This window comes from Sander lucioperca, chromosome 10 (genome assembly GCF_008315115.2).
Source record: "Sander lucioperca isolate FBNREF2018 chromosome 10, SLUC_FBN_1.2, whole genome shotgun sequence".
Lineage (NCBI taxonomy): Eukaryota > Metazoa > Chordata > Actinopteri > Perciformes > Percidae > Sander > Sander lucioperca.
This window is the reverse complement of record NC_050182.1, coordinates 38685015-38708861: the sequence shown is the minus strand read 5'-3', so window position 1 is coordinate 38708861 and position 23847 is coordinate 38685015. Positions and strand designations below refer to the sequence as shown.

The window sequence follows — 23847 nt, the reverse complement described above, 5'->3', positions numbered from 1 at the left end:
GTCCCCGCTCGTCGCAGCGTTTCTTTTCTTATCTGTAGTACAAAACAAGCGCACTCAGCTACAGAGGGTGGATCAACGCGGAAGTGTCTTTTCTAAACATTGCAGCTCAGCAGTGGTATCTTATGCTGATATCAGGCACACAGATTTCTTATAATAAGTCTTTATTCAGAGGTCTGGACCAGTCTCGCTCACCACCGGACACAGCTGCTAGTAAGAAGCCTACATAAATCATATTAATTGTTCGGTTTTTGGTATATTCAACGTAACACAGATAAGTTTGCGCTGACAGTCTATGGCAGGCTAATGTCACACGACATGTTACATGTCACATTATAAGTCATAGCTATAGGGTCATAATTGTAGCAAAACTATTTGCAAATGTGTGTGGAGAGTTGTACAACTGTATCTCAGTCTGTGTAAATATCAGTCATGTAATGATTCTGCAAATGTGTAAAAGAATCTGTGTATGCATAATCAGATTTGCAAATGTGTAAAAATCTCCAAATCTGTTTTCACATAAGTGTATTGAGATTTGTAAATATGAAGACAAATCTGTAAATGCGCACATTGATCAGTGAATGTGTAGAGAAAATTGTAAATGCGTACATCAATCTGTGAATGTGTAGAGAAATCTGTAAATGCATACATCAATCTGTGAATGTGTAGAGAAATCTGTAAATGCATACATCAATCTGTGAATGTGTAGAGAAATCTGTAAATGCGTACATCGATCTGTGAATGTGTAGAGAAATCTGTAAATGCGTAAATGTCTATATATAACGCAATTTAACACCATTTTCAACAATGTTTTATTCGTCAAAGTGCCGCTATTCTCTTCGCTTTTGTGAGTTGCCATAAAATGCTGCTTTCATTTTTCTTTTTAAAAGACAAGGTAAGTGATACATATGTGCCTACACATGATCTGCGGCAAAACTGCGAAGTAGGGCGCAGAGCAGAGAGGAAAAGCGTAGCGCAGGAACATTCTGGAATTATTGGTTGCGCCTTGAAAGCTCAGCGGCAACTAGGTCAAAGTTGAAATAATTTGAACTTTGAGCGCAGTGACAATTCTGAGCTGTGCGCAATGCCAAGTATGACGCTGCTCCTAGTTGGGCGGCACCGCTCTCCCCTAAGAATTAATGGAATGGCCGGCGCAGAGCGGTTTTGCCGCCTATCATGTGTAGGCGGCTTTACACTGACAGACAACACAATACAGTTATATTTACACTAAAATGATTAACACGGGATATTATTATAGTATAAAATAGGTCCACTTATTTTAAAAGACAAGAAGGAAGGCAAGGTGATTGTATTCTCAGGCAAATTCATATTTAATCCTCTGAATCTGGAATACTGTAAGTGATTTTAAGATTTATTTATGAGGGCAGTGCACATTTATCAACATTTCTTTGATTGTGCCAGTGTTAGTCTGCCTGCTAATTTTTAACTTTAGTCCTAGTTACCTAGCATGCATGTCTTTATAGTGGGAGGAAACCGGAGCAACCAGAGGAAACCCATGCAAACACGGGAAGAACATGCAAATGCAAATTCCTCACAGAGATCGTGCCCGGACCAGGGATCGAACTCTGCCCAGACCGGGGATTGCTGTGAGGCAGCAGTGCTAACCACTGAGCCCCAAGATCTACAGCCTAACAATGCAGGCAAATCTTATCAATGCATTGCTTTGGTCTAGCTTTACTCTTCACTGTGGCTACAGAAACTTTGAACTTTATACTAAAGCAAAACAGAAGGAAGGAAAAACGCTGCATTTTTACAACCTTTACGACATAAGAAGCGGCGTTTTGTGGCAACTTGGTGTTTTTGATGAATAAAACTGTGTTTTAATTAGGGGTCGACCGATACTGGTTTTTCAAGGCTGATACCAATTATTAGTAGTTAATGAAACCGATAACAGATCTTTGGAACCGATATGCATTTACAAATGAAAATCTTTTAAGTCAAAATTAAGATTTTGGAATGTTACAAACTCCAACACAATTGTTTAAATGCATTAAGCAATTATTTAATAAATGAGAATTTCAACATAATACCCAGTAAAAGAGAGTCAGATAGTGTTGTGGGCGGGACTTTAAGTCAGACTCAGTGGTGAGTGAAACCGAAGCAGAGGGACAGAGCTGTAGCCGAGCCAAAGTAGAGCCCTTTTTAATAAATTAACTTTATCGTAATCAGGCAAATAAAACGGCGATAAAGATAATCTGCAAACTGCCAAACAACGGCCCGATAATCGGTCTAGTTTTAATGTAAATTGCATAAAAACATATCCGTTTTATGGCACTTTTGGCTTTCCATATTTCCTTAAAACGTCCTTTTACCATGTAAAAAGCAGCTTTTTTATGGCATCTCTTGGTGCTTTAGATGAATAAAACAGTGTTATAGACAGTGTTTTAATGTAAATTGAATTAAAACATACCCGTTTTATGGCACTTTGGGCTTTCCATATTTCCTTAAAACGTCCTTTTACCACGTAAAAAGCAGATTTTTCATGGCATCTCTTGGTGTTTTTGATGACTAAAACAGTCTTATAAACAGTGTTTTATTGTAAATCGCGTTAAAACATAGCCGTTTTATGGCACTTTGGGCTTTCCATAGACAGAGCATGAGAGTATCGTTGGTGGGCGTGACAGCTGAAGCTTGCTGCTGCTTGTGACGTGGAGCATAACTCGGGTCCACTGGGAGCTGCAGCCTTCAGACTCCAGACTACACAGACATGTCGTTTCTAATCTAATGTGACTGTTCACAGATCAGCCCCGAGGCTGGAACACAGCTCCAGAGTTTCCTTCACACATCCGGGTGAGTACCGACATACACCCTGCAGCAGTCTGTGCTTTGTTTCCAACAAGACTTGACTCCACTAATGTCTGTTACTAACAGCGCCCCTCCCTGTCCGTGTCAGCTGTCTCTGTCAGTGGACTGTGTATGTGTTCTCCAGGCCACTGCCCTAACAAATCAGTCAGCCCGTACAGTGGATCATAGCAGTGATTCCACTGGGGATGAAAAAAGACAGAAAATGAATTTCCCCAAGAGGGATTTATAGAGTATACATTATTATGAGGTGGAGCAACTACTGTCACTGACATTTCCAGAATATTTGCTTTGACTGTGCTCTTTGCTTTCTCTTCATGTGGCTATTCATAACAACAATAGCGCCCCCAAAACATCTTGAAACAAAGTCTCACAGCGGGACATGTAGGAGGACATCTGGGAATTTAGTTTATCAGGTTTTTAAGGATCTGTAACAAAAATTTCAACTTTTAGAATTGAATGCAGGATGACCAGCACTCCGCCGGGCATAATCTTTGCTCAGGGGCTCGAGCATCCATGAGTCCAGACGCACACTTATATCTGCATAGATCTCTTCTATCCATTTCAACTTTTAGAATGTAACCCTGTATACTAGGTTTTTTTTTATATTATATGTTATATCACAATAGTAAATCATATGTTTTGTAATTAAGTGTATAAATCCTCTCTTCCTCTCTGAGCAGTGCCCCAGGACGTTTTGTCTGTCTCACTGGGACAGGGGACGATGGTGCAGGGGCCGCCAGCTGACAGCAGTGGCTCCAGGTTCACTCCCCTGGTGGTGCTGGAGCTGGCTTCAGACACCAACCAGGATGCCATTGCATGGCTACTGAGCCGGATCAGAGACCAGCAGCAGGATGGAGGTGTGGAAGGTCTCATTAGTCCCCCTCTGTTCTAGGGGTGCATGATATATCGACTCAGTATCGTTATCGCGATATCATGTTGCGCAATGTTATATCGATAGTGTAAGTATGCAATATTTAGTTTATTTTGTGGAGCGCTGCATCCCGTCAGTTGGCTGTGTGGCTTAGTTGTGTTTGATTTAGAGCTCACTTCAAACGCTGTAATGATCCTGTTTCATTGGCCAGTTACCGTGCCACTAGCACACGTTAGTACACGTCAGCTCACGGGTCCACTACGTCACAAACCCTATGGAGCGTACCACGTGTCCACTACGTCACAAACCCTATGGAGCGTACCACGTGTCCACTACGTCACAAACCCTATGGAGCGTACCACGTGTCCACTACGTGACAAACCCTATGGAGCGTACCATGTGTCCACTACGTGACAAACCCTATGGAGCGTACCATGTGTCCACTACGTGACAAACCCTATGGAGCGTACCACGTGTCCACTACGTGACAAACCCTATGGAGCGTACCATGTGTCCACTACGTGACAAACCCTATGGAGCGTACCACGTGTCCACTACGTGACAAACCCTATGGAGCGTACCACGTGTCCACTACGTGACAAACCCTATGGAGCGTACCATGTGTCCACTACGTCACAAACCTTATGGAGCGTACCACGTGTCCACTATGTGACAAACCCTATGGAGTGTACCACGTGTCCACTACGTCACAAACCCTATGGAGCGTACCATGTGTCCACTACGTCACAAACCTTATGGAGCGTACCACGTGTCCACTATGTGACAAACCCTATGGAGTGTACCACGTGTCCACTATGTCACAAACCCTAGGAGCGTACAGTGTCCACTACGTGACAAACCCTATGGAGCGTACCATGTGTCCACTACGTCACAAACCTTATGGAGCGTACCACGTGTCCACTATGTGACAAACCCTATGGAGTGTACCACGTGTCCACTACGTCACAAACCCTATGGAGCGTACCACGTGTCCACTACGTGACAAACCCTATGGAGCGTACCACGGGTGTGCATATTTCGACAGAGTGACAGTATAAGTGAAGAAATGGATAGAGACAACTAAACGGAACGAATCAGAGAAGGGAAAGAAAAGTTGTGTCCTGTTCTCTTTATTTATTTATTTCATACTGTCCAACCAGTAAAACATGTCCTGTTCTGTAGACATGATCATTATTTATTTCTTCATGTTGGACCAGTCCAATATGACCGTCAGTTGAAATAAACCTTGTGTTGTAAGAAAACTTGTTTTATTTGTTATGAGTCTATTTTGATGCGTTTTCCCATAACTTTTGTAATTTTTACACGTGTTTCAAAATATCGAAATTAATATCTATATCGGAATATTCATAATCGATATCGCAATATCACGTTTTGTCAATACCGTGCTACCCTACTCTGTTCCCGTCCCATTCAGTGTTACTGAGCGTGTCCTGATGTGTCCCAGGTGCGGAGCTGCTGGTGGAGCAGCTGGGCCCGGGAGTGGACGCTCAGGAGAAGGAGAACCCCAACGTGTTCCTGGTGGGGGCCACGTGGCAGAGGCTGCTCTCCGGGGCTGAGGATGTGGGCCTCTTCAAGGAGTTCAACGATGGATCCATGAGAGGCTTCACCTGCGCCAACAAACACGACTTCAAGGACTATCAAGGTAAAGTCCCGGAGCAGCTGCTTCATGTTTGCCCTGTGAGTGTTTCTGACACAGAATAAAGTCTGTCTTAAAGCAGCTGTAATCCATATTTTTATATAACAAGGTATCAAGACTAGGTGGACACCCAGCATATGGCTGGAGCGTGTTTGGTGCTGAATAGTTCTAGAGATAGTCAGCGGTCGTGTCTATAATGTGAGTTCTTGTATATGAAATGTTCCTCTGTAGTGGTCCCAGTAATATTTGTCGTTAAATTGTACTGAAGTAGCACATCACAGGACATGGTTAAGCTATGTCTGAGTCAAATAATTGAAAACTGCTTTCATTTAAAAAAAATCAACATAATCAGCTATTTACAACAATGTGTTGTTCTGGATTACTCATCTAAAGTCTTATCAGTCACTGGCCAACACACAGTGGACCCTAAGCAGTGGTGTGCATTAGGACTGGGCGATATGGCCAAAATCCTCTATCTCCATGTAGGTCATTTCATAACTGGATAACGATAACATTGGTTTCCTGGTAATTCACTAAATAAATAGTCTATGTGAAACAATCACATGGTAAAGCCTATTTCTGTAAACTCCTGTGTGAATTCAGTACTTGACAAATGGAATGTGTTTTCTAATATTTCTCATTTTAGAACCTTAGTGCAAAATCAACATAACCTGGCAGATAATACAGACCGTAACGCCCTTCGGCCACTGGATATTTGACACTGCGATAGAAACACTTTAGAACAATATATACATGTAAACCATACACCTTTCTATATTGTTTTGACGATACAAATCGTCATATCAACCACAGACCAGACCTAGGTGGCATCCCATGTCGAAACACAGCAAGATCATTTTCCTGCTCCAGCCTCCAGACCGTGGTGGGAGGTACAGGGGAGCCTTCGTTTTGCCTCCGGGGCCGAAGGTGATGCACACTTCGGGGCTAAGCCCCTTCCCTTCACTTGACCCAGCAGCTGGGTCCTGAGGACCTGCAGCATTCATCAGAGACAAACTCAGACCCAAACTGTATATTTATTACGACTTTACTGCTAACATGTTCTCTGCTCCGATAGCCAACAGCTGTCTACTCCAATCCACAGTCTCTCTCTCTTACTCTCAACCACACACTACACACTGAGCTATTCTTTAAAGTGCTCATATTATGCTCATTTTCAGGTTCATAATTGTATTTAGAGGTTATATCAGAATAGGTTTATGTGGTTTAATTTTCAGAAAACACCATATTTTTGTTGTACTGCACGTTGCTGCAGCTCCTCTTTTCACCCTGTGTGTTGAGCTCTGAGGCATCTCACTTCTGTTCCATCTTTGTTGGGAGTCGCACATGCTCAGTACCTAGGTAAGGACTACTAGCCAGTCAGAAGCAGAGTATGAGGGCGTGCCATGCTAGCAGCTAGGTGAGCATTATAACGTGTGTTCCAAAGTGACCACGTTTGTCTCTGAAGTAAAGGCTGGACTACAATAGAGCTGTTTGGAGCAGTTTGTGAACAGTGTTTTCTGTTGGAGATGGTAAGTCCCTTTGGGGGGGACTTTGGGCTTTTTCACTTTGGAAACCTATAACATGCACAAAAAAGATATATAACACAATAAAGGAAAGGGGAAAAGCCAAAAAGAATAATATGAGCATTTTAAAGCAGCTATGCTATTCTTATAACATATGCATCAAATATTACTAATATAGGATTTAAACACCATGTTTGAAACATATACATGAAAATGTATATGTGTACAGTAAAACCAAATTGTGATATTTATGAGCTCCCACTGAATGTCTGAAATGATTTGTGGCTCCAGCGTTACGACCAATAATGAAGGGAACTGTTAGTGTGACTCTGAAGCAGTGGAGGTGGATGAGTAGAGGGTTGCTTTCTGATCAGCACATGGCGCTCTCAGAGGAAAAAGAGTTGCAGTGTAGCCACGGTCCAAAATTAACACCATCTACTAGCCAAATGCTGGTAAAAAAATATGCAAGTGGCTGGTAGATTTTCTTCGCTCACCAGCCAAAAAAGACAGTGGTAATAGCCATTTGGCTGGTGGACAAAAAAGTATATTTTGGACCCTGAGTGTAGCTGAGCCAGTGTGACTGCAGCAGCGTGGCTGCCAGTTTGTTAACATGTCTCTGCTGTGTCTCTCCAGGGGACGGGGACTCCTTCCTCAGTATGGCTGAGTGTCAGTACATCATTAAACACCTGCTGGACACATTACGGGCCAAGCAGGAGACTCATGTTCCGGGACACTCCGAGGTCAAGCTCTACCCCGGGAAGTCCATCGGTGAGTGTCAAACCTAATATTACCATCTCTCTCTCTCTCTCTTTCTCTCTCTCTCTGTGTGTCTGCAGTATAAAAACAATACATATGCAAATGCAGTGAGATACTCTGAGGCGAGATAAAGAAACAATGAGCGTGCAGTAGAGATAGAGTCCTCTATACAGCGCCTTTATTCGTCAAATGGTGTTAAAGCCGAATGTAATCATTTTGGACAAATGATGCACTCAGAAAAAGGCAGATGAAGTGATGGAGCTTTGCTGTGGCTCTGTATTAGACAATAGAAGTGATTGCTGTAGACAGTGCATTGTGCTCCCAGCTATTGTCTGCTGAGAAAATGAAGTTGCATGCTCATGTGGTGGGACAAGTGAGTTCAGACAAACAAGAGTCGGGGAAGGAAATGGTTTCGTGTCACTCAAAAGTCAGTCTTGCTATTAATTCAAACTTTGAGCAAATAAAGCCCAACGACCTGCAGTACAGTCAGCATCACTTCAATTGCTAAAGCAGTAGGATGCTGGGCACACAGGAGGAAACCGGCTGTTTTCTTGTTCCCATGTCAGTCCGCAGACTGCAGTCCAAGGGGATCCTGGTCCAGGTGTTTCCCCTGCACGAAAAGGAGGAACTTAAGCGGCTGTCTTTTTCCTGGTACGGGAAGGTGAAGTTGTCCCTCCAGCCTCTGGGTAAGCTGAAGAAGCACCAGTTCTCTGTCACTGTCTGAGATCAGCACATGGTTGATATGTGTTCTGATGCACAGAGGGGAACTGTTCACACGTTGTTACTCTTGTTTTTAATTCTCTTCGCTTAAAGGACAAGTCCACATCTCGGGAAAACAGTCGCGACCAGTCGAACGGCCAAACGCCGTGCAACGTGAGCTGAACTGTCACTTGAAATCTCCCATGGTCCGTGGTTTCCCAAGGCGTTCGTCGTTCGACTGGTCGTGACTGTTTTCCCAAGATGGCGCCTGCCTGTATACGTGAACGGTACTGTCTTTCTAAACTATCTTTTTAATAAACTGTCTGTACACTTACAGTTCTCAATGCTTCGGTTTACATGTAGGGACCCTCATTATGCTACCGTGGAAGTGTGGTGATATTTTGAGCCTTGCTAGTGGTATAGAAATAGCGATTTCTTTTAACTTTACCCATACCCTGACGACTAGCGTTATAAGCTAATTAGCGGTTTGCGATAAAACTGGTCACATTAGATTAGCATGAAAACATATCCCAGAGAACGGTCGACTTGGTACACATGACTTATTAACCCCTAGGTTAAATTTGTCCTTTAACTTTATAATTATTTTCCCGTCATATTTGTGACCTTCTCATTGATTTTCCTTTGTTCTGCAGACGACATCAGGCACTACTATGGGGAGGGCCAGGCCCTGTACTTTTGCTTCCTGGAGTACTTCACCTTTGCCCTGGTGCCCATGGCTCTCATTGGTGTGCCTTACTATCTGTTTGACTGGGAGGACTACGACAAATACGTGATCTTTGCTGCATTCAACTTGGTGTGGTGCACTGTCATCCTGGAGGTACGGACTGTATCTGCCTGTAGGTGCCCTGCAGTGGAATTAGACGATGAGAGAAATCTGACACGTTGTGATAGAGCAGCAGATAGTGGAGCAGATGCATGTGAGGAGTGTAATACCTGCTGTGTTGAATGAATGTCAATCATGTGAAAGCTGAGTAACGTTCCTCCACCAGCTGTGGAAGCGCTGCAGCGCCTCGCTGGCCTACCGATGGGGCACGCTGAGCAGGAAGAAGGCCTTCGAAGAACCTCGGCCTGGTTTCCACGGCGTCCTCGGATTCAACCCTGTGACGGGCCGCGAGGAGCCCCTCTACCCCCACGCCAAGAGGCTGCTGCGGATCTACCTGGTGTCGCTGCCCTTCGTCCTGCTCTGCCTCTACCTGTCCCTCTACGTCATGATGATCTACTTCCAGATGGAGGGATGGGCGCTGTCCGTCCATGACCAGGAGCCCAGCTTCTGGACAGGAGTCCTGCTCTTCATCCCCTCTATCATCTACGCTGTGGTCATCGAGGTCATGAACCTCATCTACAGATACGCTGCCGAGTTCCTGACAGAGTGGGGTGAGCAGCAGTTGAAATAACTCAAGTCAAAAATATGCATCTCCGTCATTTGAAAAGACATCTGGTCACAGCTGCATCTCTGGGACACTGAGGGACAGTTAAAGTCAAGTGCTCCTCCATGCTACAGTTCAGGTAGCATGCACAGAATGGGCTGAAGACACCATGTTTCTGTGGACGTGGAGTTTAGGAGACGTGGGTGGTTATTACACAGTAGTGTCTCATGTCCAGCTCTATCTCTACAGCACTGTGGAGTAAGGTCTGGCTACACCACAGATGCATTCTGGGATAAGAGAAAATCCGCCCTGGCTTGTTTGCATTTCTTTAAACCAATCCCAACGGTCTTGGGCGGTGCTAAGCTCCGGACGCAACAACGGTGGCTCTGCTAAATAGTCTCTGGAAGGAACTTGTTTTGGTGGAACGCAAAAGAAAACGCCACATACAATATTAAATTAAGTTAACTGTTGACAGAATACAGTAACGTGAACTATTTAAATTAGCTGATACATGGTTAAACCTCATTGGCTCTTACCAGTGTATCTCCGTGTGTACTTGGTCCACAGCAAGCCCATCAATCACTCCCAAAACGTCCCAGTTAGAGAGGAAATGCCCTAAACATATTCTTTGCAAATCTTTACAATCATTCTCTAAAAGAACCAAGCAGGCCTGCCTTGTTGCACCATCCAAACTTTCTTCAAAACGTGACATTTTCAGCGTGTAACGTTAGCTCCAAGTTTGTCGTCGTTTCCTGTAGCGAAGGGATTTTTGAGAACGGCAGCACACAGAGAGAGAGAGAGAGAGGAAGGAGAGGGACGTGCTGTAAGTCAGGCATTATCCTGGAAATGTTCTTCCCCTAATCCAGACTAGTTACACAGTGACATGAACGACGCTATAAAGCTGCATTATAGGAAATGTAGCAGCCACTGTGTCTAGAGCTTGACCTATTTTAGGAACTACAAATCTACTTCATACAGTAGATTTTTTATTTTGGACGTTGAATTGAATTCAAATCTGTTTCCCGAACTTTCTGGAAGAGAAATCCTCGTTTCCTCTGAAAGGAGTGACTGAGGAGATGTGCTGTGTGTTACTGACCGCTCCGCATGTGCTGTGTTTCAGAAAACCACCGGCTGGAGTCTTCATATCAGAATCACCTGGTCCTCAAAGTATTAGTAGTGAGTATGAATCCCACGGTTCTGTTGACCAGTTTCTTTCTTCAGTGCTCAGAGAGCAGCTCTCATCATGGCTGTCTCTCTTTTCCCCGCAGTTCAACTTCTTCAACTGTTTCGCCTCGCTGTTCTACATCGCCTTCGTCATGCAGGACATGGTGCTGCTCCGACAGGTAGGCCTGCCCTCCCTCCATCCGTCCTTTAACCCTTCAAGCTTTCTTCTCCTCCTCCTCCTTCCATTCATGTTTGTTCCCTTGTTTTTGTTTTTGTCCTAATGTTACTCCTGTTTTCTTCCTTCGTTACTTCTCTCTTCGCACCTTCCCTCCGTGTGTTCTTCCAACTCTCAATCCCTCTTTAATCTTCCCACTTTTATTAACGTTCCTCCCTTACATGTTGTTCCTTCCTCCCTCCCCTCTCCCCCCGCCTGGTTTCTGTGTGTGTCCAGAGTCTGGCCACGCTGCTGATCACCAGTCAGATCCTGAACCAGTTCATGGAGGCCTTCCTGCCCTACTGGCTGCAGAGGAGACGCAACAAGAAGATGATGCGCAAAGTCCAGAAGAGAAGAACTCTGGAGGACAAAGAGCTTCCGTTGGCCGAGCAGGTCCGGTTGGAGGCCGACATGAGCACGTACCTGGTAGGTGCACGGGCTCCTTTTTATTATTGAAATGATCTTTATTGGGTTTTTGCACAGGTTTCCAAGGTTTATCTGTGTTTTTTGCCCCAAACGGCTCCTTCCAGGCAGCGCTGCCACTAGGATTAGGCACTGGTTAGGGTTAGGGTTAAGGTTAAGATTAGGCTTAGGTGCCTTGAAGTCAACGGTCGCAGCGCTGCCTGGAAGGAGAAGTTGGGGGCAAAAAACACCATCGAGAGTTTCCAAGCAATATTTACATTGTCAACATTTTAAGTAATGGAAAACCAATATTGACATGTGTTGCAATATACATTAAAATAGATGTGAAAAATAAAATGCATGACAACAAAGAAATAATAAAATAAAGTATATTGAGAGAGGAGGAAAAAAAAAAGGGGGGGGGGGGGGGGGGGGGGGCGGGATGCAGGGCATAGATATACATTTATATGCTAGGTCTGAAATTATTTTCTATATGTTCTAAAAAGGGCTGCCACACTTTTTTTTTATTTCTTATCTGAGCCCCCAAGGGAGCATCTCATTCTTTCTAATTTAAGATGTGCCATAACATCGGTCACCCAGCGTCCAAATGACGGTGGGTTAGCTGATTTCCAGTGCAAAAGGATGAGTCGTCTAGCCAGCAGAGATGAAAAGGCTAGTACTTCCGATTGAACAGTTGTGAGTTCAGAGCCCAAAGGTGCTATCCCAAAAATACCAATCATAGGATCAGGGTCCACATCTTTATTGAAAACCTGTGTGTATGTATCAAAAATTGCAGGCCAAAATGGACTGAGCGTAGAGCAAGCCCAGAACATATCATACAGCGTTCCTGGTTCCTGATGGCACCTAAGGCATGTTGGATCGGAACCAGGATATATTTTAGCAAGTCTTGCCCTTGATAAGTGAAGTCTATGGCAGATCTTAAACTGCAGTACCCCATGTCTGATACATATGGAGGAGGAGTGTATCCTCTGTATAGCATATTGGCAATCCACATCCAGGATTACTTTTCCTAATTCTTCTTGCCACTGCTCCTTAATGTGATTGAGGGAGGGGGTGTCAATTGCTTGTATTGTATGATATAATCTAGAAACTAACCCTCTCCCAGATGGGTTATAATCATATAATCGTCAATCAAATCATGAACTGGTGGCGCTGGGAACGAAGAAAAGTTTTTTTTAACCTAGTCACAGGCTCCTTTTACATGCAGATTAAAGCCTTCACATGATCCATTATCCACTAATGTGTGTGTGTGTGTGTGTGTGTGTGTGTGTGTGTGTGTGTGTGTGTGTGTGTGTGTGTGTGTGTGTGTGTGTGTGTGTGTAGGGTACATTTGATGACTACCTGGAGCTGTTCCTGCTCTTTGGCTACGTCAGCCTGTTCTCCTGCGTCTACCCTCTGGCTGCTGTGCTGGTGGTGCTGAACAACATCACCGAGGTTTACTCGGATGCCTTCAAGATGTGTCGGGTGTTCAAGCGACCCTTCTCTGACCCGGCAGCCAACATAGGAGTCTGGCAGGTGACACACAGACAGATTGCTTCAGCAACGTTTATGGATTTATCACATTTGTCTTGACCCAAAGGAGGCAGTGTCCAGCTACAGTCCCTGTCACTGACTGCTGTCTGTCTGTCCCCCTGTCTCTCTGTCCCCCTGTCTGTCTGTGTACAGCTTGCCTTTGAGGCCATGAGCGTGATCGCTGTTGTGACCAACTGTTCGCTGATAGGCATGTCTCCACAAGTCAAGGCTTACTTCCCCGACTCTGAGTCCCAGCTCATCCTATGGACAGTGGCTATTGAGGTAATTCTCACACACACACACACACACACACACACACACACACACACACACACACACACACACACACACACACACACACACACACACACACACACACACACACACCACAAGGAAATACATGATCCCATACAGTCTTTAATTGCTTTGGTATGACTTGTGATAGAACAAGGCTGGGCTTGTCTCAAAATTCCAAAAAGCACAACCGACATCTCATGAGTCCACTTTCAAAGTGAGGATGTCCAGAGCCAGTCTGCACGGCTGTTAGAGGAGCTGCTCAGGGACTGTTTAGTCTAGCTAATACTGATCTCCTTCTCATTTCGCTGTGCTCCGGGTCCACTGCCTTCTCCATCCTGCAGCGTTCCCTCACTGGAGGTGTACCAGCTGAATGGGCAGTGTGTTATCAATCACACCTGGGTGACATGCCAACACGTGTCAGCTGGTCCTGGATACTCCACTGTCCAGTGAACATCCTGAACATCTACAGAGGATGCTGTGTTGGTTGTTCTGACAGAATGATCAGAGTCTGGATCCTGAGGAGGTTTTCACACAGAAGGAATCTGCCTTGGTGTTGGGTTGCATAACAGTTACATAATGGAGATAAAAAGCAAGTATACCAACATAAATAAAACCAAAAAAGATTGACAATAACAATATGAAAAAAACAATAATATATATGTACAATATATATACTGTATATATATTGTTTCTTTAGCTATGTAGAGTTTTGTGCAGAATGTGCAAAGGTTGTCAGTATAAAGTATAGAGACTGTACAGAATCCTGAAAGATGTGAGTTAATGTAACGCTTTGACACGGATGGTGTCCATGTGCTGGGACATGAGTCTGTGTTGATGAGACCAGCTGCAGTCTGGATGATAGTGTTGTGGCGGTTTATTTTTTTTTTTGTCCTGATGATGTTCAGATGAGACTGTCGGCTTCATTCAGCCGCCTCAGCTCCAGCATGCTCCACCTCTTTGGCCAGTTTTGGATTAGCTTGACGCCAGGCACTGCCCAGATGGTGACGGCCTTGATTGTAGCTCTTCACAAAGCTGTGGGTGATGTCACCGGGACCACGTCCATATTGTATACAGTCCATGGTTCTTCCTGAAATCCATCTCCTCTGTCTTTAGAGCATCTGTACCAAACATCCACGTGTCCTCAGAAGTTGTTGCGCTGAAACAGGTGCGACAATTTAAAGATGTCCAACCTGCTCTCACACCCCGATGTGAGTACGTCTCGCCTTGCTCCTCACTGAAATCAACGAGCAACTCAATCTGCTCTGAGCTCTAATCAGGCTCTAATCTGAGCTCTAATCATGCAAAGCAGCTGGAACACCGACACGACCTGTAACAGAATCCTGGCCTCCACCACACTGCAGCTGAGTGGATGGAGAGCTTTCTCACTAGATGGAGCCAGAGTCCAAACTAGATCCACACAGAAGTGAGAGACAGAGGCAGGGAGTGGGGGGGGGGGGATCTGATGTGCATCAGTGTTTGTGTGTGTGTGTGTGTGTGTTCCTGTCAGCCAATCATCGTTCAGGCTTTTGTGTGTATATTATTATATCCAGATTCTTCCTCTCCTAATCCACCTCTGTTAACCTCTGTGTCAGCTCGCTTGCCTTTTCTCTGTTCCATTCAGACGCACGCTCATGCTGCAGAGAGACAGCACAGCGAGGCTGACGTGAACGGCGAGGACGCCGCGGGGAGACGTTTCTTTAGGACATTGTGCCGCTCTAGCGAGCTCTTTTAGGGAAGATTGTTCATCCAGTTGCCGTCTCCGACTGTGAAACATCAGAGTCACACTGTCATACCTCGCTGCTGAGGCACAAACTGGGTCACACGCACGCACGCACGCACACACACAGAGCTGGTAAATGTTGACGGTAAAGCTGTTTAATGAACCCTTCCAGCTGGGTTGAGTTGTTTCAGCTTCACTCTGCAGGTTTAGAGCTCTGACTCTGTCCCAGGAAGCTGTCTGGACAGGCTCTGTGTCTCTGTTGTGTCTCTGTTGTTGCTAAAGTGTATACTGTTTGCAGTGTGAGGCAGAGAGGTGAGTGGTTGGAGTGAAACTATTTCCTATATTACTAATTAGGAACAACAGTGACTGAAGCAGATCCTCATCTCGCTCCCTGGAGGCCTTAAGCTGACCAAAAAAAGCGATCAGATATTTTACACTTAATGTTTTCCGTCAGATGGATGGTTTGTAGATCCGGGCGTTTCCGAGCGCACTTGAAGGCAGCGTCATTTCACGGAGAAAGAGAGAAAGAAAAGAGACGGAGGGACTGAGGATACAGTCAGCTGTTCCACAAACTCCCGGGCAGTTCAGAGCTTGTGTTTGGTGTTTTTAAATCTTTCTTGTGGCAGCGATAGAGATAGACCAGGGGTCACCAACCTTTTAGAAACTGAGAGCTACTTCATGGGTACTGAGTCATACGAAGGGCTACCAGTTTGATACACTCTTCTGAAATAACAAATTTGCTCAGTTTGCCTTTAGTTATATATGATTATTAATAATTAATGATACTCATCTATGTGAAGACACTGATCACGTTAATGATTTCTCTTATCAATAATTATCAACAATGACTTAACAAGGTGGGAAACAGATAATATCAGTATTCAATTTTAATTTTTAGAACAGGCCTGAGGGCTACTCATGTGGTCCTTGGGGGCTACCTGGTGCCCGCGGGCACCGTGTTGGTGACCCCTGAGATAGACTGTGTGTTTCCCGTTTCCTGTACGGGACTCTCACACCGCCTCAAAACACACCCACAAGTCTGATCCACGCGCACGATTGGCCACAGCAGCGGGACACAGGGTTGACTTTCTCCGATAGTTGACTCGCCCGTGGCCCCTGACCTTTACCCCAGGGCCACTGTGTGATTCATTCAGCACATGAATGATCTGTCCTCCAGTCCACCTTCAGGATCTCGGCTCCACTTCGACAGTAATGTGTTTAAGGACCTTTACTGTAACGCTTAACCTCACTACTGGAAGAAAAACTAAACCCATCAGTCCCACGCTAGTATTGTTTGAGTTTAATGCCACCTCCGGTGTCCCCCCCCCCCGCTGTGTGGTTGTTGTGTGTCAGCGATCCATCGTGCACATGACGACACCCTGCATCAGGTCCAACAGTCCGTGCAGACTAGAGGATGGATACCTGACCCGAGACCGACGGGACCCGACGGGCCGGGCCGGGTTCAGACAGATATTTAGAAATGATGTTTGGGTTCGGGTCGGGCTCGGTCACATCAGCGCGATAAGGCATTGAACATTTTAAATTTATAACAGCTTATTATATAGGTAGCCAATGGGCCTGTTTCACTTGATGCAAATGTTCGTTTTTGTGATCAAAATAAATTTTAAATATTACCCTAACATCCGTCTTCCTGTGTGCGGAAATTTGTTAATGTAGCTGTGACAACCGCTGATGCGCTCATCTGTTGACATTTCCAAATGCCTTCCTACAGTTGCTTAATTAAAGTGGGCTTTCCACACAAACAAACATACATGTGTCATTAGTATGAGGAAAAAGAACGAGATTTTAACTGTGTCGGGCTCGGACATAAATATCTTAACGCCTGTCGGACGCGGGCCGGGCTCGGGCAGAAAAATGCGGCCCGATCAGCACTCCAGTGCAGACGTCCATCCATGCTCCTCTCTAGAGGAGACCTCAGGCAACAGTGGGAAGGGTTGAGAGAAGGCATGATAGGTCTGAATAGAGAGAGACAGAGAGACAGAGAGACAGACGAGGATTGATTGAGAAAGGGAAAGAGGAGAGCACTACATGTGATAAACCTGTTGCTGATTGTTCATCTGAGCACGTTCCTCCTCTTACCATCAGCACATTTCTGAGAACATAGCGGGCAGGCAGGACAGCCAGGGTAATGAGACACGCTGGGTAATGTTTAGTGTACACACAGATGGTGCTTATTGACACAATATCCAATACATATAAATCTACAATATATTATCTATAGGCATTAAATGGTCTTTAAAGAGAGAAACCAGATTCAAACAGTGGAGGGTTAAAATGAAATCCTTCAGCTCCTCTTATCTTGGTTATGGGGGGGTGGCGTGCAGCGCCAGCGCCTCGTCACTTTCCAGCAGCGGTGCTATGATACCTGGGTAATTACCAAAGGGGACTTGCACACCTCAGTGAGCAGTAACCAGGCAACCGGCCGGCCTGCGACAGGAACAGAGTCTCAGTCTGTCTGCTCACAAGCAATGGCGGCTCTAAGGGGGCTGAGGGAGGTCATGTTAAGCCTGGACCCCCTTCTGTGTTCCCATACATGTTTCACCCCAGAGAGGGGAAGTTGTAATTATTCATGGGCAGTGATGAATCAAATGTATGAAGGAGTATTCTTGTGTTTATTATGTGTATGGTTAGTCTTTTAGAGAACCAAATCTAAAAAAAAAAAAAACCAGCTGGGCCCACACAGCACCACCACTGCTCACAAAGCCCCCGAGTGAAGGGAGGCAGGATCAGGAGCTGATGGACAGCCGGGTGAAGTGACAGGCGACACATCTTTCTCCCCAGTGTTCAGCCATCACACCTGTGTGAGGTAAAGACAGATGTTTGGCCACCTGGGAGCAGCAGAACACGCTGTGAACACATTCACACATTCATACATTCATATAGAGTCCAGTGTGTCCTCCTCAGGCAGTGTGTCCTCAGGCTGTGTGTCCTCCTCAGGCAGTGTGTCCCTCAGGCAGTGTGTCCCTCAGGCAGTGTCCTCAGGCAGTGTGTCCCTCAGGCAGTGTGTCCCTCAGGCAGTGTCCTCAGGCAGTGTGTCCCTCAGGCAGTGTGTCCCTCAGGCAGTGTGTCCTCAGGCAGTGTGTCCCTCAGGCAGTGTGTCCCTCAGGCAGTATGTCCCTCAGGCAGCGTGTCCTCAGGCTGTGTGTCCTCAGGCAGTGTGTCCTCAGGCAGTGTGTCCCTCAGGCAGTGTGTCCCTCAGGCAGTGTGTCCTCAGGCAGTGTGTCCTCAGGCAGTGTGTCCTCAGGCTGTATGTCCTCAGGCTGTATGTCCTCAGGGTGTGTGTCCTCAGGCAGTGTGTCCCTCAGGCAGTGTGTCCTCAGGCTGTGTGTCCTCAGGCTGTGTGTCCTCAGGCTGTATGTCCTCAGGGTGTGTGTCCTCAGGCAGTGTGTCCTCAGGGTGTGTGTCCTCAGGGTGTGTGTCCTCAGGCAGTGTGTCCTCAGGGTGTGTGTCCTCAGGCAGTGTGTCCTCAGGCAGTGTGTCCCTCAGGCAGTGTGTCCCTCAGGCAGTGTCCTCAGGCTGTATGTCCTCAGGCTGTATGTCCTCAGGCAGTGTGTCCCTCAGGCTGTATGTCCTCAGGCAGTGTGTCCTCAGGCTGTGTGTCCTCAGGCAGTGTGTCCCTCAGGCTGTATGTCCTCAGGCAGTGTGTCCTCAGGCAGTGTGTCCTCAGGCAGTGTGTCCTCAGGCTGTATGTCCTCAGGCAGTGTGTCCTCAGGCAGTGTGTCCCTCAGGCTGTGTGTCCTCAGGCTGTGTGTCCTCAGGCAGTGTGTCCCTCAGGCTGTATGTCCTCAGGCAGTGTGTCCTCAGGCAGTGTGTCCTCAGGCTGTATGTCCTCAGGCAGTGTGTCCCTCAGGCAGTGTGTCCCTCAGGCTGTGTCCTGCAGAATGATGGTAACAAAGAGGAGTATCTGTAGCTGTGCTGGTGATAAGGGTTAGCTAACCCTGTGTGGGTCAGTCCATGTGTCTGTTTCTCCAAGGTTATTTTCAGCAGCAACTCAGTAATCTGATTACTCTGTTTTTTCAACAATCCCATTAGCTTTGGCCCAGTGGCAGCAGCATCAGACCAGTAATCTCTCTGTGTGGAGCAGCTGTCCAGCTGTTCTCCTGAGACAAACCATGCTCTGTTATTGATCTAATCTCTAATGAGGTGAGATTAATGTTGCTTTTGGATTGGTGTGTGCACCACTTGAGATCCTAACGTCCACAAGTCCCACATTGTTCAGGTTCCAACCAGACTGTAGTGAAAACTCCAGAGAAGGCTGAGTTCCCTGTCACATGATGTCAGATCACACACGAGATGGCAGAATTAACAGTCCCTAATCAAATGGATTGAAATGCTAATTGTCCAATTACCAGTGAAGGGTTGCCATGGTAACAGCATGAAGGGCTGGGTACTGAACAGTGACACCTGTCTGCGGTGCACTCTGGGGATTCTATCCTCAGTACCTCAGATGACTGAAACAACGTTCAGGATGAAACGAGGAGGAGGACTCTGAGCTTTGTGTTGTCAGAGGAGACGCTCCGTCATGGTCAGACCTTGCAGAGAACACTTCTCCTCCTACTCCTAACTGGCCTGCTCTCAGTCTCAGCCTAACCTTGTGCTGCTGAGCCCTCACAAACATAAATTAGCCTTGAATAGCATTAGCAATCAACTAAGAGCTGGCTGTTTATTCTGCACTTTCAATCAATATGACAAGTCCCTCAGATCAGCGGTTTGTTCGCTGCCCGGCTGCTGCTGACTGGAATCATAAACCTCTTAGTGTACAAAGCCTTTGCACAGTACATACCTTTATTCATCACTATTTCTTTTCATCAAGAAATCTCCTGCTACCTTGTACCTGGCTGGATACTCACTAACACAGGCTTTTCTGGTGATACACCGAAATCTGTGACTGTAGCGCCGTCTACCTGCCGTAAATCATTCTGTGACTTTGCGGGAATAATCAGACCTGGGCAGATGCCTTACTAAAAACTATATAAAAATAGCATTCTTTTCACTGTTAGTCTCATTTGCTGTTACAGGTCATTTATGATCTTGTGTGTGTGTGTGTGTGTGTGTGTGTGTGTGTGTGTGTGTGTGTGTGTGTGTGTGTGTGTGTGTGTGTGCGCTCAGTGACCCATCAAAACAGAAGCAACGTATACTGATCCTGTCCAAGCAGATTCTCCTTACTGTGTGTTTGAAGACAATGCAAATTAAATGGTGTGTGTGTGTGTGTGTGTGTGTGTGTGTGTGTGTGTGTGTGTGTGTGTGTGCATTGTGTGATTTCAGCACGTACTGCTGGCCTTTAAGTTCATCCTGAGCTTCCTGATCCCAGACGTTCCCAAACCCATCCAGATCAGTCTGGCCCGCCTGGAGTTTGAATCTCTGGAGGCCCTCAAGAAAAAGGTATACACACACACAGACACACACACACACACACACACACACACACACACACACACACACGTCGCAGCCGTCTGTTGGATGTGGCGAGCGGACTGGCGCTCTAATGATGATCTTGACACTAGCCACTCCCTCTGGCAGACTAAGTCCACAGTGTTACAGTGTGGGATGAGGGAGGGGGGGGGGGGCACTGATGCTGTGTTTCCTGCTTGTGTCTGAGTGTGTGTCTGAGCCAGTGATGTTGTGTGGTCTCTTGGTTCTGCAGAGATCGCTGCGTGGAGGGTGAGTAAGCTCTGGTGATGCTGCTTTGTAGACTGGAGTGACCTTCTGAAAGGCGTTGTGTTTGCTCTGACTAGATCTAATCTCTTAAGTGAGCAGCATCACGGCGCTGACCCGGGTTGACCCGGGTTAACCCAAGGTGATCTGACAGTCAGCATGTCCCGGTGCTGTCTCACTCACTGCAGATGAAATGTGCCTTCGTGCCTTGCTGCCGACTAACGTGTGATTAACGCGGAGATGAACTGAGCCGTCAACATGCAGAAGCACTCGTTGCTACACTCTTCATTCTGAAGTGATTTAAGATCCTTTTAGCCATATTTCGAATTTCCTCTCAGAAGGAAACTTATGATTATAATGCCTTCCTCTGAAGGGAGTTTGAGTTTAAATCTGAACTACAGAAAGTGACTAGAATATATAATGTATAACTTATATGTAACGTAACGTAAAGAAAAATGTTATGTCCACCATATATCATCATCATCATAACTTCTATGGTTTTTTTCGGCAGAGCAACTCGACAGTTCAGTAGTTGGTTGTAAATGTTGCCGACAGGTCATGATATTAGTAGTCCATATCCACGACGTTCCACTCCTGGGGTTGTTGAGGTGCCGCTGGGAATTCCGCCAGATGTCCCTAATTTTAGGCCGGATGTGTATATATATATATATATGAAATTAGCTCTGATATTATTATATATTTATTATTATTATCCCTTTAATCTCTCTGTGACATCACGTTCCCCCTCTGGTGTTTTCACGGGCCGCTCCGCTTTAGAAATATGATATTAAACTTTATTTGTGTCAGATTTTGTGTGTGTGTGTGTGTGTGTGTGTGTGCGTGTGTGTGTGTGCGCTGAGGACACGGCACTGACAGCTGGATTCATATTTCATATTAATATCTTCTAAAAGCACCACTGACACAGCTGCTGTGCTTTTGTCTGCGGACGTCTGACGTGAAGCTCAGGACCAACGTGCACAGGAACACACACACACACACACGCACGCACGCATACACACACACACAGCTTCTTCCTGTCATGAAACCTGTTGCTGTGTTTCAGAAAATGCTGGAAGCGTCGGAGTCCAGTGAGCCGGTTCGGTGAGGAGGAGAGGAGGCCGTGCAGCAGTCGCCACCTCACACAGCTTTAACACACACACACACACACACACACACACACACACACACACACACACACACACACACTCACACTCACACTCACACTCAGAAAAACCACTGATCTTTAGCAGGGGTGCTGCTTATCTGCAGTGTGTCACAGCATCACACACAGCTGTTTGTCTCTGAATGAGGAGGTGTAATGGGGGGGGGGTACACAGATACATGGGGTTGAAATCACAGAGGAATGCTGTATTATGACGTACGTTACTGTAGCAAATACTTTATAGCCATGACACTTCTTTTTGGGTTGAGTTGAATCAGTACTGATGCAAATGTTAAAGTTTGTCCACCTGCATGATTCATTGTGTGTGTGTGTGTGTGTGCGCGCGCGCGTGCGTGTGTGTGTGTGTGTGTGTGTGTTAAACCAAAGCCTGCTGACTGTCTCTCAGTATTAAAGCTGCTTGTAATATAATAAAACATATGCTCCTTTTGAGTTCTGCACTCCCAAGTATGGAAGCAAACAGAAGCCATACACACTTGAATCTTTATGTAACTGACATGATCCCTACTGAATACTTCAGTGGTATTAAACACAATATTTGGCTCTGAAAACGGTCTATCTGCATTCATGTGGTCTTTGAAACCTCCATTAGGTCATCTCAAGCGGTGAAACTTCCAAAGCGTAAATGAAAAGCTATATTCATGTTGCTCAAACTTTGTTGCTTAAGTTTTTTTGGATGTAAAAAAATGTAAAAAACATTGGTTCTGAATGGCTCACAGCTCTGTGCTATCAGCTTACAGGCTGTCAGAGTTCTGGAAGTTCAACTCAAATAAAAAGTTTAATGCCATGGATGCATTGGTATTTAGATTTCACCATATAATATATGATTGAATCCCACATACGGGCATTCAGTTGCTGAGAGATTGAAGTAATGTGGCTTTCTGTTTGCTCACACAGACCAGAGATCAGTTTTCTTACCTCAGCATGTGGTGTCACCAGGGCTGTGTATCACTTAGTAAGAATCCAGAGGAACTGAACATGACTTTGCACTCCTGTAACACCCCCGGTGCCTTTAACGCCTATCTCCATATGTTTTCTAAGCTCCTCTGCTATTTTAATGAGCTGATGTAATCAAATGGTTGTGGAGAATAAAGACGATTGATCCCTCACAAAGAAGGAAATGCAGTGTGTCCAGCTGTGTTTGTAGGGCATTTGCCTGTTTTTTTCTGACAAGTTGATAAACAAAAATATTGATTGTGCTTCTTATCATTTTGGCACTAAATTTCCTTTGGTGCTGGCTAAAACCTCATTTGGGGGGGGGGCGCAAATATGTAATCATTGCCAGACAGACCAACCTTTTGCTGACATATGAACTTTATAAGGTGATAACATGTTTCACGGAGCCTCCTTTCTCCACTACCTTTATGAAATGTCATTGTGTCAATGTTGGTTGGTTATGTATGCAGAGAGGAAGATGCACATTCCTCTCATATGATCAACATTAAGAGTCATGCCCTCATTTAGTTTGCTCACGCAGGCTTCCTGACTCCAACATGTATGTGGGAAATGTTCTGTTGTAACGTTAGTTAGTTAGTTCCAGTTAGTCGTTGACACGTGTGTGAGAGTAAATGTGAGTAACACTTTTATCAAAGTACCGTTCAGTATAATTAGCTCCAAAACGAGGGGAGAGTGATGCCAGCTGCTCAAAGAGGCACCAATGACAGACATTCTCTCTGATTGGCTGCAGCAGCAGGTGACAGCCAACAGGTTGCTCTGGTTTTCCTCCAGCAGAGTGGAGGACGTCCTGTGTGTGTGTGTGTGTGTGTGTGTGTGTGAACTTTTTCCCTCTGACTGTCTGCAGAGGAAGCCAATGAACCCCCAGTCATGGAGGGGGGGGCGGCTCGCTGCTCTCACCCAGTTGGAGACGAATCACAAAAGGAGCCAGAAGACCACACGTAGGAGACAGTATTCCACATTTTATTTTTGGATATTACCATAGCTATA

At 45.7% G+C, this 23847-nt stretch overlaps 1 protein-coding gene across 2 annotated transcripts; it reads left to right on the top strand.

Moving 5' to 3' along the window:
* Positions 1-88: 88 nt before the first annotated feature.
* On the top strand, positions 89-23002 carry ano10a (anoctamin 10a). 2 transcript variants are annotated; one of them, XM_031322823.2, is made up of 16 exons: positions 89-210; positions 2608-2808; positions 3504-3680; positions 5160-5357; positions 7508-7642; positions 8197-8316; positions 8983-9167; positions 9340-9724; positions 10838-10893; positions 10986-11060; positions 11333-11521; positions 12842-13033; positions 13184-13312; positions 20334-20450; positions 20713-20729; positions 21787-23002. In XM_031322823.2, exons 3-16 carry the CDS (start codon positions 3545-3547, stop codon positions 21872-21874), a joined length of 2022 nt encoding a protein of 673 aa, XP_031178683.1. In that variant the 5' UTR covers positions 89-210; positions 2608-2808; positions 3504-3544; the 3' UTR covers positions 21875-23002. The 2 variants fall into 2 exon arrangements, with proteins under 2 accessions (XP_031178683.1, XP_031178684.1); XM_031322824.2 differs by lacking the exon at positions 20713-20729 and having other exon boundaries at positions 90-210.
* Positions 23003-23847: the final 845 nt, after the last annotated feature.

Bases quoted from the DNA above. Each gene is read 5' to 3' on its own strand.
- ano10a (XM_031322823.2), top strand. From the start codon at position 3,545: ATGGTGCAGGGGCCGCCAGCTGACAGCAGTGGCTCCAGGTTCACTCCC. The intron at 3,681-5,159 runs GTGTGGAAGGTC...GATGTGTCCCAG, and splicing joins AGACCAGCAGCAGGATGGAG to GTGCGGAGCTGCTGGTGGAG. The intron at 11,061-11,332 runs GTAGGCCTGCCC...GTGTGTGTCCAG, and splicing joins ACATGGTGCTGCTCCGACAG to AGTCTGGCCACGCTGCTGAT.